General features: G+C 43.0%; 1 protein-coding gene across 1 annotated transcript in view; it reads left to right on the forward strand.

Moving 5' to 3' along the window:
- Positions 1-21,438, forward strand: part of MAPKAP1 (MAPK associated protein 1) — a 243,964-nt gene that overhangs the window by 163,574 nt on the left and 58,952 nt on the right. Inside the window, 1 exon segment of the mRNA XM_032308575.1 lies at positions 17,817-17,924. Within this exon segment, the coding sequence (XP_032164466.1) occupies positions 17,817-17,924 (108 nt within the window).

Raw genomic sequence — 21,438 nt, forward strand, 5'->3', positions numbered from 1 at the left:
TGCTGTCTCATCTTCCGCAGCCCTTGGAGGGTTTATTTCAGGGATTACTGGTGTGGATCAGAAGACTGTGCTCCCTCTATTGGCTCAAAGCTGGCCCCCCCCACTCCTAGCTAGGTAACCTTGGTCAGGTCATACTCCCTCTCCGAGTTCCTTGCTTTATATTGCTCCTTAGTAAAATAAAGTCACAGCTGCTTGGTAGTCTTAACTGTGGGAGCTTAATACCTTAGATGTTCTAGAAACATCTCCCTGGTTCTACTCTTGGCTTCTCTTATTCTTTCTAGCTCTCTAGTAGGTTTCTTAGCCTGTTTGAACTTCATTTTCCTTATCTTAAATGAGAACACTGTCATCTTCATAGCATTGTAGTTAGAATTAAATGGAAATCGGTGTGAAATACTGAACACTCAGCTGTTATTACTTTATTACTCAATAAATGTTAGTCCTGCCCCCTCTCTTCAATTTCATTGTTATGAAACCCAGCCATATCACAATTTTGTGATATAACACTTTGTTTTTTAGGAGTATGACTGCTTTGACTCAACAGAGACCCTAGCTACTAGGAACCCAGCTCAAATTTAGCCCATGTTAGGTATGGCCCAGAATGTGTGCATCTGTCTGCCCAGCTGCTCATTTGAGCTTTTCCAGGGGTCTGAGGCCCCTTGTCAGAGCAGCAAAGCCTCAGTGAGAACATAGGTATGCACATGTAAGAATGACCTAGCATTCCTCTGGAGGCTCTGCATCTGGAGCTGGATAGGCAGAAGGGTTAAAAGCTGGAGAAACTTTTGTCATAAATTTTCTCTTCAGCAGGACTTCCCAGGGAACATCTGACATTAGGAGAGAGGAAATGCTGATTGGCCTCGGAGTCAGCTGAAGGAGACAGGAGCTGCAGTGGAAGCTGCTGGATTTACTGTTATTAGCAAGGCAAATGGAAAGCCAGCGGGGCAGCCCAGCTCCCAGATAATAGATGTAACAAGAAGGAAAACTCCCAGGAAGGAAAATGGCTGGCAGCCGCGACTCCTCTACCTCCTCCGCGGCCATCTTTTCTCCATTGCTTTTACCTTTTTGGTTTGTATGTTTAGCACAAGGAGAAGCATATTTTAACATGTTGGGTTGTCAGTCACAGTTGGTTTAAAATAGGATCTATAACTCAGCTTCTTGCCGATTTGATAGATTCATATTCATAGTTAAACATGGTGAAATGTGTAAAATTGTACTAATATAGTATGAAATAGCTGCTATTTCCTGAGCACTTACCACGCGCCAGACTAAGTGCTTTACATTGTTACTATCTCATTTAATCCATGTAACAACTTCACGCTCTAGAAATTATCACCATCCCCAGTTTAGAGATAAAGAAACAATGCTTAGAGCACTTAGGTAATTTCCCAAGGTCTTAAAGCTTAGTGGAGCTGGGATTTGAACATGCCATTAAGGTCCTACCAGTCCAGGGGAAAGTATTAAAGCAGGAGCCCAAATGGCTATTATGGGGCCAGACAGGTTACTAGCAGTAAGCAAAGTGCTTACTGACGCCTGTGTTCCCGCCTTGAAACACAGCCCTAGCTGGTACAGTGGTACTTGGAAAGTGGACAGGTAGGCAGAGAAGAGCTGAGTTGGCAGGTGGAAATGATCTCTGAAGGGTCTGATTCCCCCAAAACAGGGAAAAAGGCAGATGGGCAGTTGATGCCTAAGAACACAACTGAGGGGAAATTGCAGGCCCAGACAGCAGGGACCAGGGAAGCAGATGATGGTCAGCATCCAGGGACGGAAATACAGAGATCTGTGTTCCACGCAGGGTCAGGGCACAAAGGCAACAGGTGAGCAAAACTCGTGTTGTCAAAATTACCTCTAGAAAAAAAATCCCTTTAAAAATTCCTGTCAGGGGCACTTGGGTGACTCAATTAGTTAAGCATCTGCCTTTGGCTCAGATCGTGATCCCAGGGTCCTGGGATTGAGTCCCGCAGCAGGCTCCCTGCTCAGTGGGGACTCTGCTTCTCCCTCTCCCTCTGCCCCTCCCGCTGCTCATGTTCTCTTTCTCTCTCTCTCAAATAAATAACTAAAATCTTTATTTAAAAAAATGCCTGTCAGAGGCCAGCATACTATAGTTTTCCTCATTAAGTCCAACATGGCTAACCTCTTTTTCTAGGATAAGAACCAATGAAACTAAAAATACGTATCTTTAAATGCTAAAATCAAAGTACTTGTCACAGAAAGACGTTCACACTTTAAGAGGAGCTACAAAACAGATACTGCCATCCACCCAATTAATTCAGTAAGTCATTCTTCAGATATTTGCCAAGCTCTGTAACTACAAAGATGAGTAAGACTCCCCCCCTCACAATTCACTCTTGGGGTTCACTGAATCACTGAGAGTCATGGCAAGGGAGATTCTACAAACTATTTAAATTGTCCTTTTGGTCATTCTTCACTCTCTGTTTTTCCTCATTTTTACCAAACAGTTCTAGTTGAATTCAGGTAAACTACATGTGTAACTTATACACAGAGAGATCCAGGCAGGTAGGTGGCATCAAGAGCAGGACCAGTTTTCTGAGAGGCACCCTGAGAACCCAGCAGGTTAGTAAGCCCAGGGCAGGGTTCTGGGCAGGGCTGAGCTGGGGGCAAGGGCCCTTAATCTGAATGAGACATGAAGGTCAAGGCCAGATTAAAGAAAGGAAGTCTTGTTTGGGGTTGGCTTTAAATTACAGAAATCTTGCCTTGAAGCAGAGCCTGCAGGTGTGAGGAACATGAAGTGGCAGACTTTCCTTATTATGGGGAAAGGAAGCAGGCTGTTCTGGGAGCCTGGTAGGTCCTGACGTTGACATGGGGGCAGACAGAGAAACGCATATGCAAAAGGTCCTAGAGGCCAGATAAGACTTAGAGAATAACCATGATATGGTTATTCTGTGATACTCCATGAATACTATGCACTGAGCAGTAAGGAGACCAGTTCGGCTGGCTTACAGAGGACATAGACGGACAATTAGGATGGATAGAAGGTCAGGAGAACAGGGTGAGGAAGTTGTGAAAGGATTTTAAGCATGGAGGTGGTAACCTTAAGGGAGCACCCTCTGACAGTAGGATAAAGAATGGATGGCTGGAGGCCAGGAGAAGAGTTGAAGACCATGACTGGGGGCTGGACGATAAGCAGTGCAAGGGTGATGTATTAAATGGGTAGAGTCTTTGGAACTTGGGAGTTGACTTCCTGTCAACAAGGAGGGAAGGCTGAGTAAGAAGTATTCCAGACTTGTGAGTGCCCTGTTCTGAATCTTTGGGGCCCAAATGGTCCTTGTATTGGTAGTGCCTACCCCAGGATTTAGCACAGGGCGGGTTCAGTAAACGTTTGATGGACAACTGAGATAATCCAGTATCACTGGAAACCCAGTGACAAGGAAAAAGAGCTCATTGAGTAGAGAAGGTTAATATGTTTGTAGTTGGTTCTCATGTGAAATTAGAATCAGTTAAGTGCTTGGAGCTCTCTTCACTCCTGCAAAGGCAGTCCTGAGCCACTTATTGTCAGTGGTACTTCCTTGGAGAGTTGATAGAAGCCCCTGTGAGGCCCTGCAGACTGTTGTCCCACCCAGGGTTACAGCCCCTTCATCGGGGCCAGTGGCACCCAAACGGTGAGAGAATACGGTCTCTCCTGGTGCCTCACGGCTTTCGCTCAGTAGCCTGTCAAGCACATGCAACTATTGTCTTCATTTTCAGAGGCGGAGACCAAGGTTCTGAGAGCTTTAGTTTACCCAGGCAAGTCTCTGGCATGAGCAGATTTGATAGAAGTCTTCAGATTCCACTGTATCATAACAAAGTCTGCTGATTGAAAACAGTTGGCCCTAAGCATGCTCTCCTTTGACTTAGGTTGGAATCACCACTTTTTTACAGCTCAGAAAAGGCTACAGACAAATGAAGTCTTTTTTGTTTGCTTCTTTTGTTTTTGTCCTTAGGTGTTTGTGACTAAATTCACTAATTTTGCTGGCTGTCAAGACTGTGTTAAGGAAAATGGGTTTGAACTGCTGTGGTTTTTGAGTACTGGACTGGATGTCAGAAACCTTTGCCATCACGGGAAATTCTGTCACTCTGGATTTACTATCTGTTCCCCACAGCTGAATTCCTCAGCAGTGTGATTTAGCACCCTGGCTCCCCATCAACCGGTTTTGGCATTTATTTGAATGCATTACTCCACTGGTTTCCATAAACTATTTTACAATTGTTTAAAATAAATGACTGTTTATTTCCACAAAAACCATCTGTATTTCTTTACAGAGTAGCAGATAACTGTACGTAAAATTTGGTAATGTCACAGTGACTCAAGTTAAGAGAAACAGATTAGATTGAAAAATTGAATGCTAAGGGACAGTGTTAAAGGTTTCCATCCTCTGTAACAAGTGATACCTGGATTTGAAGGCAGGGGGGTTGTTTCTTTTTTATTTTAAAAGTAATCCTAGGACTCCTTTCTCCAAAGGGAAGTACATTCGTGCCAGCTGGGTAGTGGACTCTTGAGCATTCCTATGTCGTTTCAGCACTCTCTCTGCCTGGAGTGGTGTGTGGGAAGCTCCTATCCAGAAGCTTCCAGACTTCTCCACGTTTTGGGTTATCCATGCCTTATCTCTTCTTGTTCTGATGATGGTGGGTTCCTAGGCTGTGTGTTGTAGCTCAGAGAACTCTGATAGGAAGCACATTGGGACAGGTTGCTCTGGTGAGAAAAGGCAGGCCTGGGTAAGGGAACTGAACTGATGCGGAGGCGGGCTTGGCCCCTGACAGGTGTGGTCTTCCATTCTCTAGCCAGTGCCCAAAGCAGCACAGATCTCCACCAGCCCTGTTCATCCCCAGGAAACCCAGTCAGAGTTGGGGCTCTATTGTAATTCTCCAATCTGTGGGGACATTTGGAGTCAGCTGGAAGTGGAACTTCAAGTCTGCTCTGGAGGGCGAGGTAGGTAGTCAAGGTGGTAGCCCAGCGGGCCAAGTTTCCACTTAGTCACCCAATAGACACTGAAGCACACTTTTTGCTGTGGCTGCCCCATGAACGCAGAACTCCTGAGTCTGCGCTCCACCCGCATTTTGCGTACAGCTGGTATGAGAGACAGGCCCAACCAGAGACCTTCCTAGTGTGGGTTGCACGGAGAAGTGCAGAGGCAGTGGTACTCATGCAGCTTTGACTTCTTGAGTAGGGGAAAGTGAGGACCAGAGACGTGAAGTGAAGGGAAGACTCCTTCAGATAGAGGAACCAGTATGAGCAGAGCACAAAGGGTTGAAACAGCATGGTTTGGAGGATATTTCTGGATTACCGGATCATTAGGTGGGAGGTGGGAAGGGAGGGAGATGAGACCAGATTGGCAGACCTCCAGAGGTTCCAGCCTTTGCTGAAGAATCATACCCCACCCCCCACCCACCCAGTGAAGCTTGGACAGCAGAAGCAGAAACCCAGGCATATGATCTATGGAGTCCTTGGAACAATTTTTTTTTTTTTAATTTATTAATTTGACATACAGAGATTACAAGTAGACGGAGAGGCAGGCAAAGAGAGAGGGGGGGGGGGGAAGCAGACTCACTGCTGAGCAGAAAGCCCAATGCGGGGCTCGATCCCAGGACCCTGAGATCATGACCTGAGCCGAAGGCAGAGGCTTTAACCCACTGAGCCACCCAGGCTCCCCCCTTGGAACAATTCTTAAGAGGGAGGTACTGGTGCGCCTGGGTGACTCAATGGGTTAAGCCTCTGCCTTTGGCTCAGGTCATGATCTCAGAGTCCTGGGATCGAGTCCCTCATCGGGCTCTCTACTCAGCAGGGAGCCTGCTCCCCCCCCCCGCCCCGCACCCATCATGCCTGCCTCTCTGCCTACCTGTGATCTCTGTCAAATAAATAAATAAAATCTTTAAAAAAAAAAAAAAGAGGGAGATATTGTTATTATCCCTCATTTACAGGTGGGAAAGCAAGGCATAGAAACATTAAGTAATTGCCCAGGGTCACACAGCTAGTAAGTGGTGGAGCTGGGAATTCAAACCTGAGCAGTGTGGCTCATAACCACTAGACCATCTCAAATGTGTTGGGGTCAGCATGGGTTGGAGGGCACTCCCTAGAACACACACAGACATATACACAGACACATACACACATTACTGAGTTTAGGGCAAGGATCAAATCCACACTTTCTTCCCACCCTCCCAAGCTACAGGGAGGGACTCGGAGCACACTGCCTCCTGTCTGAAAGCCTGAGCGGAGGTATCAGGACTGTCTTAGAGGGAGAATGAATAGGGCAGACAGAGACAGTATGGAGACATCCTTTGTTTTCCACAGCCCATCTAGAACCCAGGTGGAGGACAGAGCAGGCATAGTTTTCTAGACTAAGGTGATAGAGGAAGTTGTCGGGTGGACATTCTGACTCGTGATCTGCAGTCATGGCCTCTCTGCGGGCCTGTGGGTGCCAGCAGCCTGGCCTCAGATGTTCCAGTCCTCTTTACATGTACTGCCCAGCTCCTTTGGGCAGCTCTGGAAGCTTCTGTGGTCCACCCTATGCCTTAACTCTGGACATGGGAACCCTTGAAGAGACTCTATGCCATTTTTGTTCCTGGGCCACCAGCTGCTTAGGTGTCTTCCCAGCAACCACTGAGCCCCCATTACCTGTGAGAAGCCAGAGATAGTGAGAGGGGAGTCCAGAGGACACAGTCCATAGTCTGACCTAGCTGGAATCACCTCTCAGATTGTTTAGTTTGTTTTTTTTTTTAGAATTGGATTTTTAATGACAGTAGTAATACCTATGTAAGATAGAGATCTATGAAGTAAAAAAGCAAAAGCCTTTGTCTTTGCTACTATCCTATCCAATGCACAGAGGTAATTCTAGTTAACAGAGTAACCGTGAGAGCAGTTTGGCTGATAGCCTTCCAGATTGTGTGTGTGTGTGTGTGTGTTTTCAACACACACACACACACACACATGCATATATATATATATATATATTTGGAGTTTTACTTTATTAATATGGAGCATACTCTAGCGCCTGGGTGGCTCAGTTGTTAAGCATCTTCTTTCGGCTCAGGTCATGATCCCAGGGTCCTGGGATCGAGCCCCGTATCGGGCTCCCTGCTTGGCGGGAAGTCTGCTTCTCCCTCTCCCACTCACCCTGCCTGTGTTCCCTCTCTCGCTGTGTCTCTCTCTGTCAAATAAATAAAATCTAAAATATATGTATATATTTATATTATATATATATATATATATAAGCACATATATATATGGAGCATACTCTATACATTCTATATCTTTTTAAATTTAATAATGTGTCATGGAACTCTTCCCGTGTCTTATTAATTTAGCTTATTTGTTAACAGCTACATAACATCCCAGTGTATAGATATACCGTCCTTTATTTAATCATTTCCTGCTGGAGAATATTCAGACTGTGCAATTTTTGATTTTAAAACTGCTGCAGTGAACATCTTTGAACATATATCATTGTGTACTTGGAGTAATGCTTCTCAGGATAGATTCTTTTGTTGGGTCAAGAGTCAAGGTTGTTCAATTTTAAATGCCACCTTGTTGAAGTCATTCTATTGAACAAAGATTATTGAGCACCTACAAAGAGCCTGTTGCTGTGCTAGAGCTCTGGGAATACAGAGTTGGTTGTATTAAAAAGCCCCTCCATCCTCATCCTCAAAGATTTGCGGGAGTAGGGGGAAACAATGACAAATAGAAATGCTTCTAATCCAGCATGCTCAATACACTGAGAGAAGCAAGGCCACGAGGAAGTTGCAGAGAAAGGGCCCTTGATTCTGGCATTTGGGCAGGGCTGCAGAGAGGAGGGGAGATGCCAAAAGGTGTGCTTCCCTACTCCTCCCGGGAGCCCATCTGTGAGACTGGGTCTTCAAGAAGAAATTTGTTCTAAAGAATTATGATGCTCCTGCATTTTCTCCTACACAAAGGAGGAAATCTCGGCTGTACGCCCTTTCCTTCCCTCCTCTTGGCACTTTCTGATTGATGATTGGAAATGATGGCAATACATAAACTATTTTTCTTTTTATTTTATGACCCGGTAATAGCAGTAACATATTTCCAGTAAATGTTTTCTATCGCAATAAAAAAGTTGTAACAAGACTAGAAATGGGTATAGTTAAACCCTAAAGAAATCATACTTTCAGAACTGTGGATTGAGGCAGTAACTCTGTAAATCATTTAACTTGGAAAAGGTCCCTTTCCACCCCAAAAAAACTTAGGGCAAGCAGCTGGTGTTTACTTTAAGTGCCCGTCGGATAGGTGTCTGCTGTGAGGGCTGGGGGAGGCCTCAGTTTTGAGCCCCTTAAGACCAACTACTTTATTTCTTCCCACCTCATTTCCCACCCAACACCTTTACTCCTTTCTGAGCCAATAAATCATCTCAACCTTATAATTCTTTTTCTCAATCCCTAAATCAAGAAGATTATAGCATGCTCTTTCTGGAATATGGCATGTTAGTGCAGTTAAGAGCGTAGGCTCTGGAAACACACACCTGGATTCTTGTCCTGGTGACACTTTGGACACATAACATAACCGCTCCACATTTTCCCCCCTCTATAAAATGAGGAATATAATGGGGCCTCCCTCATAGAGTTTAATGATTCAGAGTGCTAATGCACGTAAAGTGCTTTTGTTAAGGGCCAGGAAAGTCCTCAATGTTGCTCACTGTTGTTTTAAAAATTGATGATTTTGTTAAATTTGAATAGCAGTGTAACAGTCAACATTTATTGAGTGTTTATTATGTCCTACGCATCATGTTACACATAATCTTTGCAGTACTCCACAAATGTTTAGATCAGCTAATGTACCCAGTGTGACATAGCTTGTAAAAAAAAAGCCAATATTTTAATCAAGTTCTTTCTGACTCCAAAACCATTGTCTAACCACTGCATGTCCACCTTCTGGGCTTAGTACTCGGTGGGAGCAGAGATGGTAAAACTCGTCAAAACTACTCAAAAATTGTTCTGTCCTACACAGTCATGGCCTCCTTTGGCTAATAAAGATTTTAGAGCAGAAAGTGAGCCCCAGGGCCAGACCAAAAAGGAGATATTTCCTTTCCCTAATTGTAGGGAGAGCAGCCTGCCCTTCAGCAGATCCTTGCTTTGGCCGTATTACTCTTAAGAGAACGGATGTCTGCTTTTTTCTGTTTGTCTGGTGTCCTTAACATGCTCTGAAAATTAGGTCTTTCCCAGCCTTTGTCTTTAATTTCTGATTCTGGCTGACACCTTCATTAATGGTCCAGCACAAGCTTTCTGTCAACTTGAAGACTACTGTGTAAAAGTGGTTTTGCTGTCCTATCAATAATGGTCATAATTTCCCCAATACTCTCATCAGCAGTGAATTGAGTCTTGCAGCAAAGAAATGGAAACCCCAGTGCAGTGGTTTTAAAGTGATTTGTCTTGTAGACGGCGTCTTATTTCAGTAAAATCAGGTCAGTGCAGCACTGCTGGGTCAGATGTAAGTCTGATACAAATTACTTGGAGGAAATTGATCATTTGAACGTTAGGTTATTTTTAGCTACTGTAGCTTTTTAATATCTCTCTTTTTTTTCTTTATTTACATCTGTTTTAGTAAACTTTAACCATCATCATCAGGCAAATTAAATGTCTTCTCAATTTCAGCCAAGCCTGTGACTAGAGGCTACCCACCAGGAAGGCAGGAGCCTTCCCTGCATGGTTTTGGGGTTGGCCATAGTTCTGGCCTTGTTTAAACACTTAAGCCCACTCCTCCTCATCCTCCGGGCGACCCCCGTTCTGGGCTTTGTTTATTGCACAGACTGGCCCCTTGACCAGTCTGTTCTTCATTGCTATTGAAAGTTAATGGGGGCAAAATTGCATTCCCAAACATTTGAACCTGAAGTGGCCAGGGCCGAACTTAGTTGATCTCTGGTGATCGGTTCAATTTAGTTACGATTTTTTGCCATTAGGCTGGGGCTGAATGATGGTGATTTGGTTGAGGCCAAATGTCTGAAGAAAATTGGCTCTCTGATAAGAGTGCTGTTATCAGAGGGGGCTCCCTTCTCATTTACATTTAGATGAGTATTGATTATTTATTTACTCAGAGAAGTGAGATTCGTTTCCAATCTTATCTTTCTCGTCTCTGCTTGTCAGCAGAAAGAGAGATAGAGCTCCTGACATCAGGCCAAGATAACAGCACTTTGTAGTAAAGATAAAAGTTGGAATGGGCCTTTTTCTAGTCTTGACTGAAAGGATAAGTTTTAAAAATTAGAACTGATGGGTCATGCTTTCAAAACCTTTCCTGAAGGTTTTGCAGTTTAACTAGGCAGGAGAATTGGTTTATTGGAACAGCCTTGGTCTTTCTTCTTTTGTAATAGGAATTGTATTTAATTTGATTATATTCGGCTGTTTCACTGAGAGTAAATTGTGTATTGGCTCAGAAGAGGCTAAAGTGTGACCTTATTGTCATGTCAGCTTGTTCCTTTTTTATTATTTAAATTCCAAATTATCCAATCTGAACCTCAGAGGGAGTATAAGCTACAGTGGCTATCACTTGAATATAATTCAGTGCTTACATTAAGATCAAGCAGAAAATGATTATAGTCTCCCCTAGAGGAAGAGTTATAAGCGATGGCACTGACACTAAACGCAGACATTTCAGAATAGCTGATGTTGGGTCTGAGCTCTGTATTGACAGCATCAGCTTGTCAGTGGCGGCTTTGGCTTCAGTGAGGAACTCAGGATTCCGCCAGCCCCTGCCATAGAGCAAGCGCGGCTTGGCACAGTTTGCCTCGAATGGGCCTCCCTGCCACCAGTCTCCTCCAACCCATTGTCCACAGTGTCCCTAGAAGAATCTTAACACAGTGTAAAGCTGATTATGTCACCTCCCTGCTCCGTTAGCATCTGTGACCAACAGACCTTGACCGATAGTCTGGGCCAAGTATACCAACCCACTTCCCCCCGCGCCCCAGCAGAACTGAGGCCTTTTCCACGCTGAATGTCTCCTGGTCCGTGTGGGCTCTTGAGTACCTCCTTGGTTTTGGACATGCTGTTCCCACTGTAGAAATGCAGTTCTTCTCCTCCTGCACTGGCCCTGAGTCCTCCTTCAAGACTGTGCTCAGATGTTTCCACCTCGTTTGCCTCTTCGTGCTAACACAACACCTCATCCATCCCTGCCTGAGGACAAGCGCTGACTTGGGCCCTTTGGATAATACCTGCTCCTGTGTGTCCTGCCACCTCTCCCAGTCTCCTTGAGGGCTGGAATTACTGATTATTCATCTCTGTGGCTGGGTCATTGTTGATAGGTTTGTTGTATGGGTGTGTGGATGGCATTGTAACATTGCCTGTCCTTTGATATCTACGCTGCCACCATTGGCTCCATGACCTTTACTCATCATTTTTAGATTATATTCTTTGACCCTGAGCTTAGGGAACCGTAGGAATCCTGGCTGCTGAACAAGTCTCTAGTCATATAGATTGAAAGCAAGCTTGTTTAAATAGATAGTCTCCCTAGTGACGCCTGGGCGGCTCAGTCGAGCCGCTACCTTCGGTTCAGGTCATGATCCCGGGGTCCTGGGATCAAGTCCTGCATCGGACTCCTTGCTTGGCAGGGAGCCTGCTTCTCTCTCCACCCTCTGCCTGCCACTCTGCCTTCTTGTGCGTGCTCTCTCTCTCGCTCTGACAAATAAATAAATAAAATCTTTAAATAGATACGCACCCTCTCCCACCCTGCAGCCCTACTTTGGACACACATGATAAAGGATATGACATCTGTTTGATGCCAGCATTCTCTGCCACCCATATCTTCCCTTAATGGGGCTGTTAGCCTGTTGGGACTCTTGGCTTAGAGGTCCACCCGCACCTCATGTCAGCCGGCTCTGTTCCAGCCGGTCCTAGCAGCAGTCGTGGGCGCCATCACTGAGCACTGTGCTGAAGGAATCAAGGATTGTCTCATTTCATCTTCACAGCAGCCTCTGAGAGAGGTTCTGTTATCCTCGTTTTACAGATGAGAAGGTACACAGAAGCTAAGTAACTTCTCCAGAATGCATATCTGGCCTTCTTACTCCCTGAGAGGGTGCAAACACCTGGAGTTTTCCGCTCAGAATCTGGCTTTTCCTCTTACTGGCTCATACTTTATCTTTTTCTGGCTACAAGAAGCCCTTTAAATTAGTAGATTTAAATAGATTTTAATAGTAGTAGATTTTAATAGATTAAAGCAGCACTTTACGCTGGTGAATGGACAATGACGAACATGAAGGCACGTCCATGGAAGTATTCAACCTTTGACTTCATCATTTTTCTTCAGGCAGGTGGTCCTCCAACTTGTTCCCGTGCTCAGCAATAATAGTGATAAGTTAATTCATTTATATCTCACTTCAATCCAGAGAGCACTTGGAATATATACATTCCTGATAATAGGATAAAAATACACAAGTTGAAAAACGACATGAAAGGAAAAGGAGGGGGCGCCTGGGTGGCTCAGTGGGTTAAACCTCTGCCTTCAGCTCAGGTCATGGTCTCAGGGTCCTGGGATCGAGCCCTGCATCAGGCTCTCTGCTCAGCGGGGACCCTGCTTCCCTACCCGCCCCCCCCCCCACCGCCCTGCCTGCCTCTCTGCCTACTTGTGATCTCTCTCTCTCTCTCTGTGTCAAATAAATAAGTAAAATATTTTTTTTTTAAAAAAAGGACAAGGAAAATAAAGATCCAGAGGATTAATTGTCACAGAAGTGCGGACCCAGTGAGCATGGTTGGATCACGGTTTAGTGCTGAGCTTCCTCACACGCAAAGGAGAAAGGGAAGCTCTCTGTTAGTACAGGAGTTACGTGAAGCTGTCTAAAGATACAAAAGAGCAAACCAGTTGCTCCAAGAAAATGCAGCTTTTTCCTGAGAGTGAGGTCTGAAGGACATTTCTCCCTGTGTCTTTAGAAGGAAGATGCACAGTGATTGAGGCAGTGGTCTCTTTGGGCTTCTGCATTTGCTTCCCACTGGAGTTCAACTCTCAGCTGGCTCTCAGCTGTTAAGGAATTGTGTGCTAAAGCCCTTTATGTTTCTGTCAAGGATTGAAGGGATAGAGGAAGCCGGACTGACCATGTATGTATCCACCATCCAAAGGATACTTCATATTTTCTTTGAAACTTATGTGCTGAGATGTTTGCCTCAGGTTTACAAAATCCCATAAAAATCCTGCCTGGGTATTATAACTTGGATCCCTCCCTAAGTGCCCAGAGCAATATTTTGTTCCTAGACCATCCGGTGACATGGTATTACTGCAATAAATACATCATTGGAATGCCCAAGCAGGTTTTCCTGTTGCCGCGCAGTAACTGCTTCCCAGAATCTTCCTTTTGTGTCCACATCCACTGTGAAGTAGAGGGCATGTGGCTTCATGCACAGCTGTGACATTTTAAAACCTCTTTCTAAAGGTGGATGTTGCCTTGAGAACTATGTCCTATTCAGTGTGAAGGAGACTTTTTTATTTTATATAATCGTTTCCTTGGCAAAAATATATTAATAGAAACTGACCTCACAGCTTGCTTTCTAAAGTGGTTTTGGCTGCTCTTTTTTCTTTTCTCCCATGTTAGCTGCCTGAAAATTAAGCATTTGATAGTGACTCTAGGTTGATAGATCTAGTGGGTCTGGGCTGTCATAGTCTTGATTATCATCACCAGACATTTATTAAGAACTTGTATGAGGGAGGCGGTATGGTCTATAGGTATTACAGAGCACAGGCTGGGGCGGCCTGGCTGTGAATCCTCATTCCTCTACTTCCTATAGGACCTTCTTTCTGCCCATTATTCAGCCTTTGTTAGTTCCAGTTTCTTTTTGCATGAACTGGAATTCATATTCTTTACATGCTAGGGTGACAAATCAGATCATCTGTATAAAAGGCCTAGCACAGTACCTGGCACACAGTAGCAGGCCTGGCTATGTTATGATCTCTTAGTATTGTTATGGTCCTGAGAGGTGGCTGTGGTGGATAGCTGACACTTACATAACACTATTAATGTATCAGATACTGTTCTAACTGCTTTATAGCTGTTAACTCATTGAATCCTCAGATAGGCCTATGAGATATTATTATTCCCATTTTAGAGATGAAGAAACTGAGAGATACTGAGTTGCCCCATAGTCATACAGCTAAGTTGATCAGCCAGGAGTAGAGTGAGGCAATCTGGCCCCAAGTCCATGCCCTTAACCATCAGGTTATATTGTTTCTCATACATACACTGCCTCTCATTACATGATGTGGCCTGAACTTATCCATCTGGCTTTTTCAGAGGAAAATTCGTGCAACAGTCCTTCTGTGTGAGATGTTTTATTCCCTGGGCAAGAATTAGGAGTGAAATTGATATTGTAAGAGGCAGTTTTCCATTTGGGTTTCAATCTCAAGTCTCATCTACAGCTTAACCACCCTGCCTTCTCCAAAGTCAAGACTCATCAGTCCTTTGCTAAGCTCAGAAATGGGTTTCCAAGTTGGTCTTCAGCTTTTATGGAGGAGAAGGGGGAGTACCCAGGACAGAAAATGACACTCAAAATTTCAATTTAATGGCAAAACTGGGCACACATAGGAATATTCTTAAGGAAAGATGGAGGGAGGGAGTCTTTCTGGATGGAGAGGGAAAATAAGGTGACCCTGTCTTCATAAGGACCCAAGTTACAGCTATTGGACAGGATAAATCAGTAGGTATGGATTTCATTAGAATAAATTATTTCAGATCATTTTCATTTTAAATTTATAGAAACCACAAGTTAAGTGATTCGGAACCCAAATGAAACTACAAATCTACAAAAATCTATACTTAAGGTATAAACAATGGCCTCTTCATAATTGGCCAGTAATTTACATTTGCTAGAGGTAAAAAGACTTAAAACACAGAGGCTTTAGAGCCTAAGACCCTTGAGTTTTATTCCCCCTGCCCTACTTCATACGTTTGTGATCTTGGCCAAGTTACTTCAACCTGCCAACCTTTAGGGTCCCAGTCTGTGAAATGGGAATAATAGTATCTGCCTCTTAGAGTTGTTGGGAGCATACACCAAGGTAACAAGCAGAATGCTTGGCATATAGTGAATGGCCATTCAGTAAGTGAGAGTCATCATCATATTAGGCTTCAAGGAGAAAATGCTAAAGCTACTTTCACGAAACAAACTATTTCAATCGAAATATCTGCAAGACCCAAGAAATAAGAGAGTAAATGTTGAATGATGGCAGTTATGGCTTTGATAGTGGTACAGGGGGCTCGTCATGTTTAAGGACAAGAAACCCTTCCTACTACTCCCTGCCCTCCCTGGTTTCCCTTATCACGTCTCCCAGGCAGCTGCAGAGCCTGGAAGGAAAGAGTGCAAAGCAGACCAGCCTGCTACACATCGCCGTGCAGCCAGGCCCTGGCTGCCAGCGATCAAGAAAGTGGTGGCTTATTTACAGTCCAGCTCTCAGGTAGGCAGACAGTTTGAGAAGCCCAGCCCCCTGTAAACTGTGCTCAGAGTCAGACTAAGTAAGCCTAGATTGCAGGGTTACTTAAGTTGAACATAGCGATCTATGTAAACTGATAAATGTCTGGTTTTGATTAAATTATCACATGAAAGACCCATTAGAGAAGCCACAGTGTGTGATAATTATGGTATCCTCAGAAAAATGGCATAGTAAGAAATCAGAGGACTTGCAAGTATATATGATGTATTTTAAATTATAAAACTAGCCTTTATTTATTATAGGAAATGTGAAAAGTACAGAAAAACACTAAGGAAAAATAAAAACACTCATTATCGCACCATCCAGTCAGCGCTATTCACATGCTGGAAATAACCTTGCGGTCTTGTTTCCCCTGTGACTTTACACATGTTTTTTTCATAATTGTAGCCTTCCTGCACATACTGTGTTGTAATTTGCTGTTTTCATAAAGTAGCATATTATAAACATGTTTTATAAAATTAAGCATTTTTGCAGCATCACTTTTAATATCTTTATGGATTTTCATAATATTTTGTTTAACCAGTCTCCTATTGTTACATTTAGGGTGTACCCAAATTTTGGCTGTCATAAAAAAGTGAATTATTACAGCTAAACTTTGTACTGTAAATTCACAGAGGTGGCTGTTAGTGTCTGGCACACTGTGCTGCTGAGAGGTACTGAGGATGGAGCAGTGCAAAATTGTTTAGCAGACCTGTGTCTCACAAAGAGGCGCTCTAGGGTCAGCAGTGACTCCCTTCCCCTAATGGGCTTGAAGAGGCGCACAGCTATGAAAGGTGGGTGTTGGGAGAGGAAAGGAAAGAAAAGAGAGAGTGCATAGAACTCTTCTAACCAGTTAAGTTTTCTGAAAGTTCAGCTGGGCATGATTTTTCTGTGATGACTTTCCCTCAGTGAATGTGGGGGATATCAGGAATCAGCAGCAAACATGCCTGGTAATGAACAAAAGTCGATGATAGGTGACAGGTATCTGAGACTGGGAATTATCAGTGTTTACATACCTTTATTTGCTAAATATTTTTGAAATGAAAATTTAACTGTATAATGTTGAAATACAGTACCCTCTTGACCTGTATATAGTGTATTAGAGTTTATAAGAATTTTGTAGGTACCTGAGTGTGTATTTTTATAAACAGATAGTGTTTTGAGCACTGTTGACTAGCAAAAGTTTAAGAGCTATAAGTAGTGTACAAAAGACTCGTGTGTGTGAGAACTGAGACTTGCTAATGACATACCAATTAGAGAAAAGATAGACTGTCCCATGAAACTGACATGACATGACAGTGCTCTCGATGGATGTAGAACGTAGGGGAGGAGAATGACATGGAGGAGGTGAGTGAAATGCCTCCGACTAGTGAAGGAGTAGTACTGCATATGAATAACAAGTTGACAACAGCTGAAGAACATATCTAAAAATATGTGTTCCGCCTGGGAGCCCTGGAAGGCCTCTGATACTTTCCTCAGATCTCTTACACCTCCCCTCTGTCTGACCAAACGCGCCTTTCATAGTCAAAATAATAAGACAGTTTCTTACACCTCTAATCTTTTCAATAACCATTAACAACAAGAGCAGTCTTTTGAATCTGATCATTGGACCCGTTAGGTGTTATCTGAGAAGAACAAGATTGTCATTTGGCTTGACAAAGAAATACATGAATAAATGTATAAAATGCCCCAGTGTTTTATTAAGATCTGCCAGAACCCCCTGTGTGACACAGGCTAGCTAGTATTCCTGGTTTTCAGTATTATTGAACCGGTGTCTTTGTGTTTTCATGAATGTTTCAACAAAAACATGAATCAGCAGCCACTGTCTATTACCATCACCCAGAAATCAGAGATTTTGGGGGGGTTTTTTGTTTGTTTGTTTTTACCTCACCTGCTTTTTAAACTTTTAAAAAGATTTTGGGCTGTAATCGTATTAGAGGTCTGAACAAACTTTATTCCTGCTTATAATTGGTTATTCATTATGATATAATGGTTATTCATAACTACTTCTGTGGGAGTGCCTCCTAGGAGGCAGGTGCATACTAAGTATTTTTCCTGTATCATCTGTAATCTTCACAGTAATCCTTAAGGTATAAGTATCCCCCTCATTACATATTAGGAAACAGAGGCTCGGAGACGGTAGGTTACTTGCTGATATCTGAGAACCCATGTAGCCATGTTGCGATTCCAAGTCAAGCCAGTTCAAAAGCCATCTACCTCTCGCCTTGTTTGGGGTCGCTGAGCAAAAACAGACAAGTGTGTAAAACCTTGTGGAAAAAAAACCCCAGACGCTTCCATCTTGGATAGCTAGACCCTCTCAGACAGACTTCAGTGTTTTCCTAGTACTTTATCAGCTTTTCCAGTATGTGGTGTTTTTTCAATGTCAAATTCATTGTTTCAGACTTCCTCCCCTCCTCCTGCCCCTTTGATCTTCCAGGCCCTCAGTACCGCCTGGAGAAGCAGAGCGAGCCCAATGTCGCCGTGGACCTGGAGAGCACTTTGGAGAGCCAGAGCGCATGGGAGTTCTGCTTGGTCCGAGAGAACAGTACGTTGGCCTCCTCGCTCCGTGCCTGCTTTGTCCGTTGCAAACAAGCTTAGGAGTCCTGTGTTTGGGAACGCTCACTGGTCTGGCTTCCCCAGGCAGATTTGAAATGACTTTGTTTTCCAAGGCAGATCTAAGCCTTTGTGCCAAAAGTGTGTCCCAAGTGAAATGATGGATTTTATACATTTTGGTAAAAAGTCTGCATCCTGTTTAGTACTGTGTGATTGATATTTTTCTGTTAAGCTGTATCTTCTTAAGGTAGGAGCAGCCCCGGAAACAGCTTAGAGATAAATATGAGGCCTTTTCTGAGGCCAAGACTATTTTGTATATAAAACAACTGGCCCTGTCAGTATCACTGTTCAGACTTCTAGTTTTAGAAAATTCTCTTTGCATATGCCTTAGCAGGAGGCCGTGTAGTGGTTCCTAGAGCTATGCTGTAAGTCTTTTTAAAACTTCAGTTCATTTCTTCTTTACTTTCCTAGTTGTGAATCTTTGCCACTCCCTCCTCTGTACTCCCACTGACTCAAGGAACAAGGATGTGAAAACTGAGATTAGGGCAGCCAACTCCACTGTCATTCCTGCTTTGGGACATTATACAGGCGATTTCTTCTGCAGGGAGCACACTTCCCCCCACTCCTGTTACCCGTTTCTCATCCTTTGTCTCAATTCAAATGTCACATCTTCAGATAAACCACCTGTGATTCCCCCTACCCCCCGCCTCACCTAAACCTGATCCATTCCTCACTTGGGTATCCTATTCTGTTCGGTCATAGAGTGGACTACTTTTTCTTCATTATATATATTTCAGCTTGTGATTATATCTTTTTCTCAATGATCATTTGATGTCTGTCCCCCAGCTAGGTTGTCAGGTCTATGAGGGTGTCCATGACCCATGCAGGTTGTCCCTCATTATTTCAGCAAATATTCACTCATCATCCACTATAGGTCAGTACTGTAGGAGCTTGTCAATATAGATTGAATGAGTGAATGAATGGCAGTTTTTAGTCATGCCACTGACCCTCTAAGCAAGACCAGCTTGCTACTCACTGACGCAAGGCCTTGACAGCCTCTGCTGGAGAGGCATGCAGAAATTTCGCCGGGATGGTGAAACATGGTCCTTGCATTTATTTTTTTCAAAGATTTTATTTATTTGAGAGAGAAAGCATGAGAGGGGGCAGGGTAAGAGGAAGAAACTGACTCCCTGCTGAGCAGGGAGCCCAATGCGGGACTCATTCCTGGGACTCCCAATCATGACCTGAGCCGAAGACAGTCACTTAACCAACTGAGCCACCCAGGTGTCCCTGATCTTTGCATTTAGCAGCAAATTCCTGAAGGCAGAAGGTTGGTATCCCCTTAGTCTACAGCCAGTTATGAGTATCTTATGTAAACATACAGAGAAATAAAAATCAATTGGATTCCCAAATGGCATAAAAAATTCAAATAAGTAGTAAACAAAAAATGTTTATCACTATCAACAATGTAAGATAAAAACATTTTAGAGCAACAGTGGAATACTTTTCACCTGTCAAATAAGCTGGGTAGTTGAAAAAAAGTCCTTACTGCTGGAAGAAATAGGCATATTCAAATACCAGTGACTAGTGCAAGTTAATGTAACTGCAAAATTATCTAGAGACCTAAAAATGTTTTCCCCAGTATTTCTGCTTATGGAAATCTGTCTTAAGGAGAAAAAAATCTATAATGCAATAAATATATGTGTATATTGATAGTTGTTAGATATTTATATTATCTAACACTAGAAAAGTAGTTAGATAACTTAAGGTATATCCCTATATTGGAAAATTGTGTAGAGCACATCACATCACCATTTGGTAAAGGCAGACCAAGTAATTTGAACAAATTCTCCCACTGACGGTAACTTAAAAAGCTGATTAAAAAATATAAATCATCACCCTAAAGTCATCAGAAAGCACAAGGTAAAAAATATGGTCTACATATGGGAGAAGATTGAACCGAAAGAACTGAGATCAATACCTAGGAACAATTTTACCCTGAGATCATCCAAATTTAAGGGCTGCTGTATTCCAAGGAAATTTTATAGCATTCAAATTCATATATTACAAAAGAAAAGGGCCAAAAAGTGATAAGCTTATAAGCATTTAGTTTGAGAAATTAGAAAAGAAACCAAATAAAGAAATGTAAAGAGAATAAAAGGAAGGAAGCAATAAAGAGAATAAATTAAGGAAATAGAAGATTTAGGGACATCAAAACCAAAAATTAGTTCTTGGAAAACATTAATGAATCACTAAACCTCTGATGAAATAGATCAAAGACAAAGAAGAAATAACAGAAACAAATGGTAATAAAATAAAAAGGAGGTATACTTTTATTATCAAGGATCTGCAGTTAATAAACAGGTAATAGGAATTATTTTTGAAAGCCTCCACACCAAAAATTGTGAAAATGTAGATGAAAAGGACAAAGTCCTTAAAAAGAAAAAAAAACTCAACTTACCAAAATTGACACAAGAAGAAATGGAAAACTTGAGTATACTCACAACTATTTTGAAAATTGAATTCACAATTAAAAACCTTCCCACAGGGGCACCTGGGTGGCTCAGTGGGTTGGGCCGCTGCCTTTGGCTCAGGTCATGATCTCAGGGTCCTGGGATCGAGCCCCGCATCGGGCTCTCTGCTCAGCGGGGAGCCTGCTTCCCTCTCTCTCTCTGCCTGCCTCTCCATCTACTTGTGATTTCTCTCTGTCAAATAAATAAATAAAATCTTTAAAAAAAAAAAAAAAAAACCTTCCCACAAAGGAAAATCTGGCCCAGATGATTTCACTGCCTAGTTGTATCAAACACTTAAGGAAGAAGTAACTCCCGTCTTACATCAGCTATTCCAAAGACTAGGAAAAAAAGTGACACTCTCCATTTCATTTTAAGAGACTATCTCAGTCTTTTTATCAAACCCTAATAAATACTATGCAACAAAGAAAATGTAAGTAGATACAAATATCCTAAACAAAATATTGGACTGAATCCAGTATTATATTAAGGGAATAATACAGCATTCCCAAGTTGGAGTTTTGGGGGTTTTTTTAAAAGATTTTATTTATTTATTTGACAGAGAATGAGTGAACACAAGTAGGCAGAGAGGCAGGCAGAGAGAGAGGGGGAAGTAGGCTCCCCGTTGAGCAGAGAGCCAGATGCGGGGTTCGATCCCAGGACCCTGAGATCATGACCTGAGCCGAAGGCAGAGGCTTAACCCACTGAGCCCCCCAGGCACTCCCCCATGTTGGGTTTATTTAAAGAGCTCAAGGTTGTTGTGACTTTAGAAAAACCCAGTCAAGGGTTGCCTGGGTGGCTTAGTCGGTTAAGCATCCAACTCTTGATCTCAAGTCAGGTCTTCATCTCACAGTTGGAAGTTCGAGCCACGCACTGGGCATGGAGCCTACTTTAAAAAAAAAAAAAAATTAAGATAATTTGCCACAATAACAGATTAAAAGGATAATCATCTCAGGAGATGTATAGAATGTTATCCAGCCATTATAAGTTGTGTTT

The sequence above is a fragment of the Mustela erminea genome, chromosome 12 (genome assembly GCF_009829155.1).
Source record: "Mustela erminea isolate mMusErm1 chromosome 12, mMusErm1.Pri, whole genome shotgun sequence".
Classification (NCBI taxonomy): domain Eukaryota; kingdom Metazoa; phylum Chordata; class Mammalia; order Carnivora; family Mustelidae; genus Mustela; species Mustela erminea.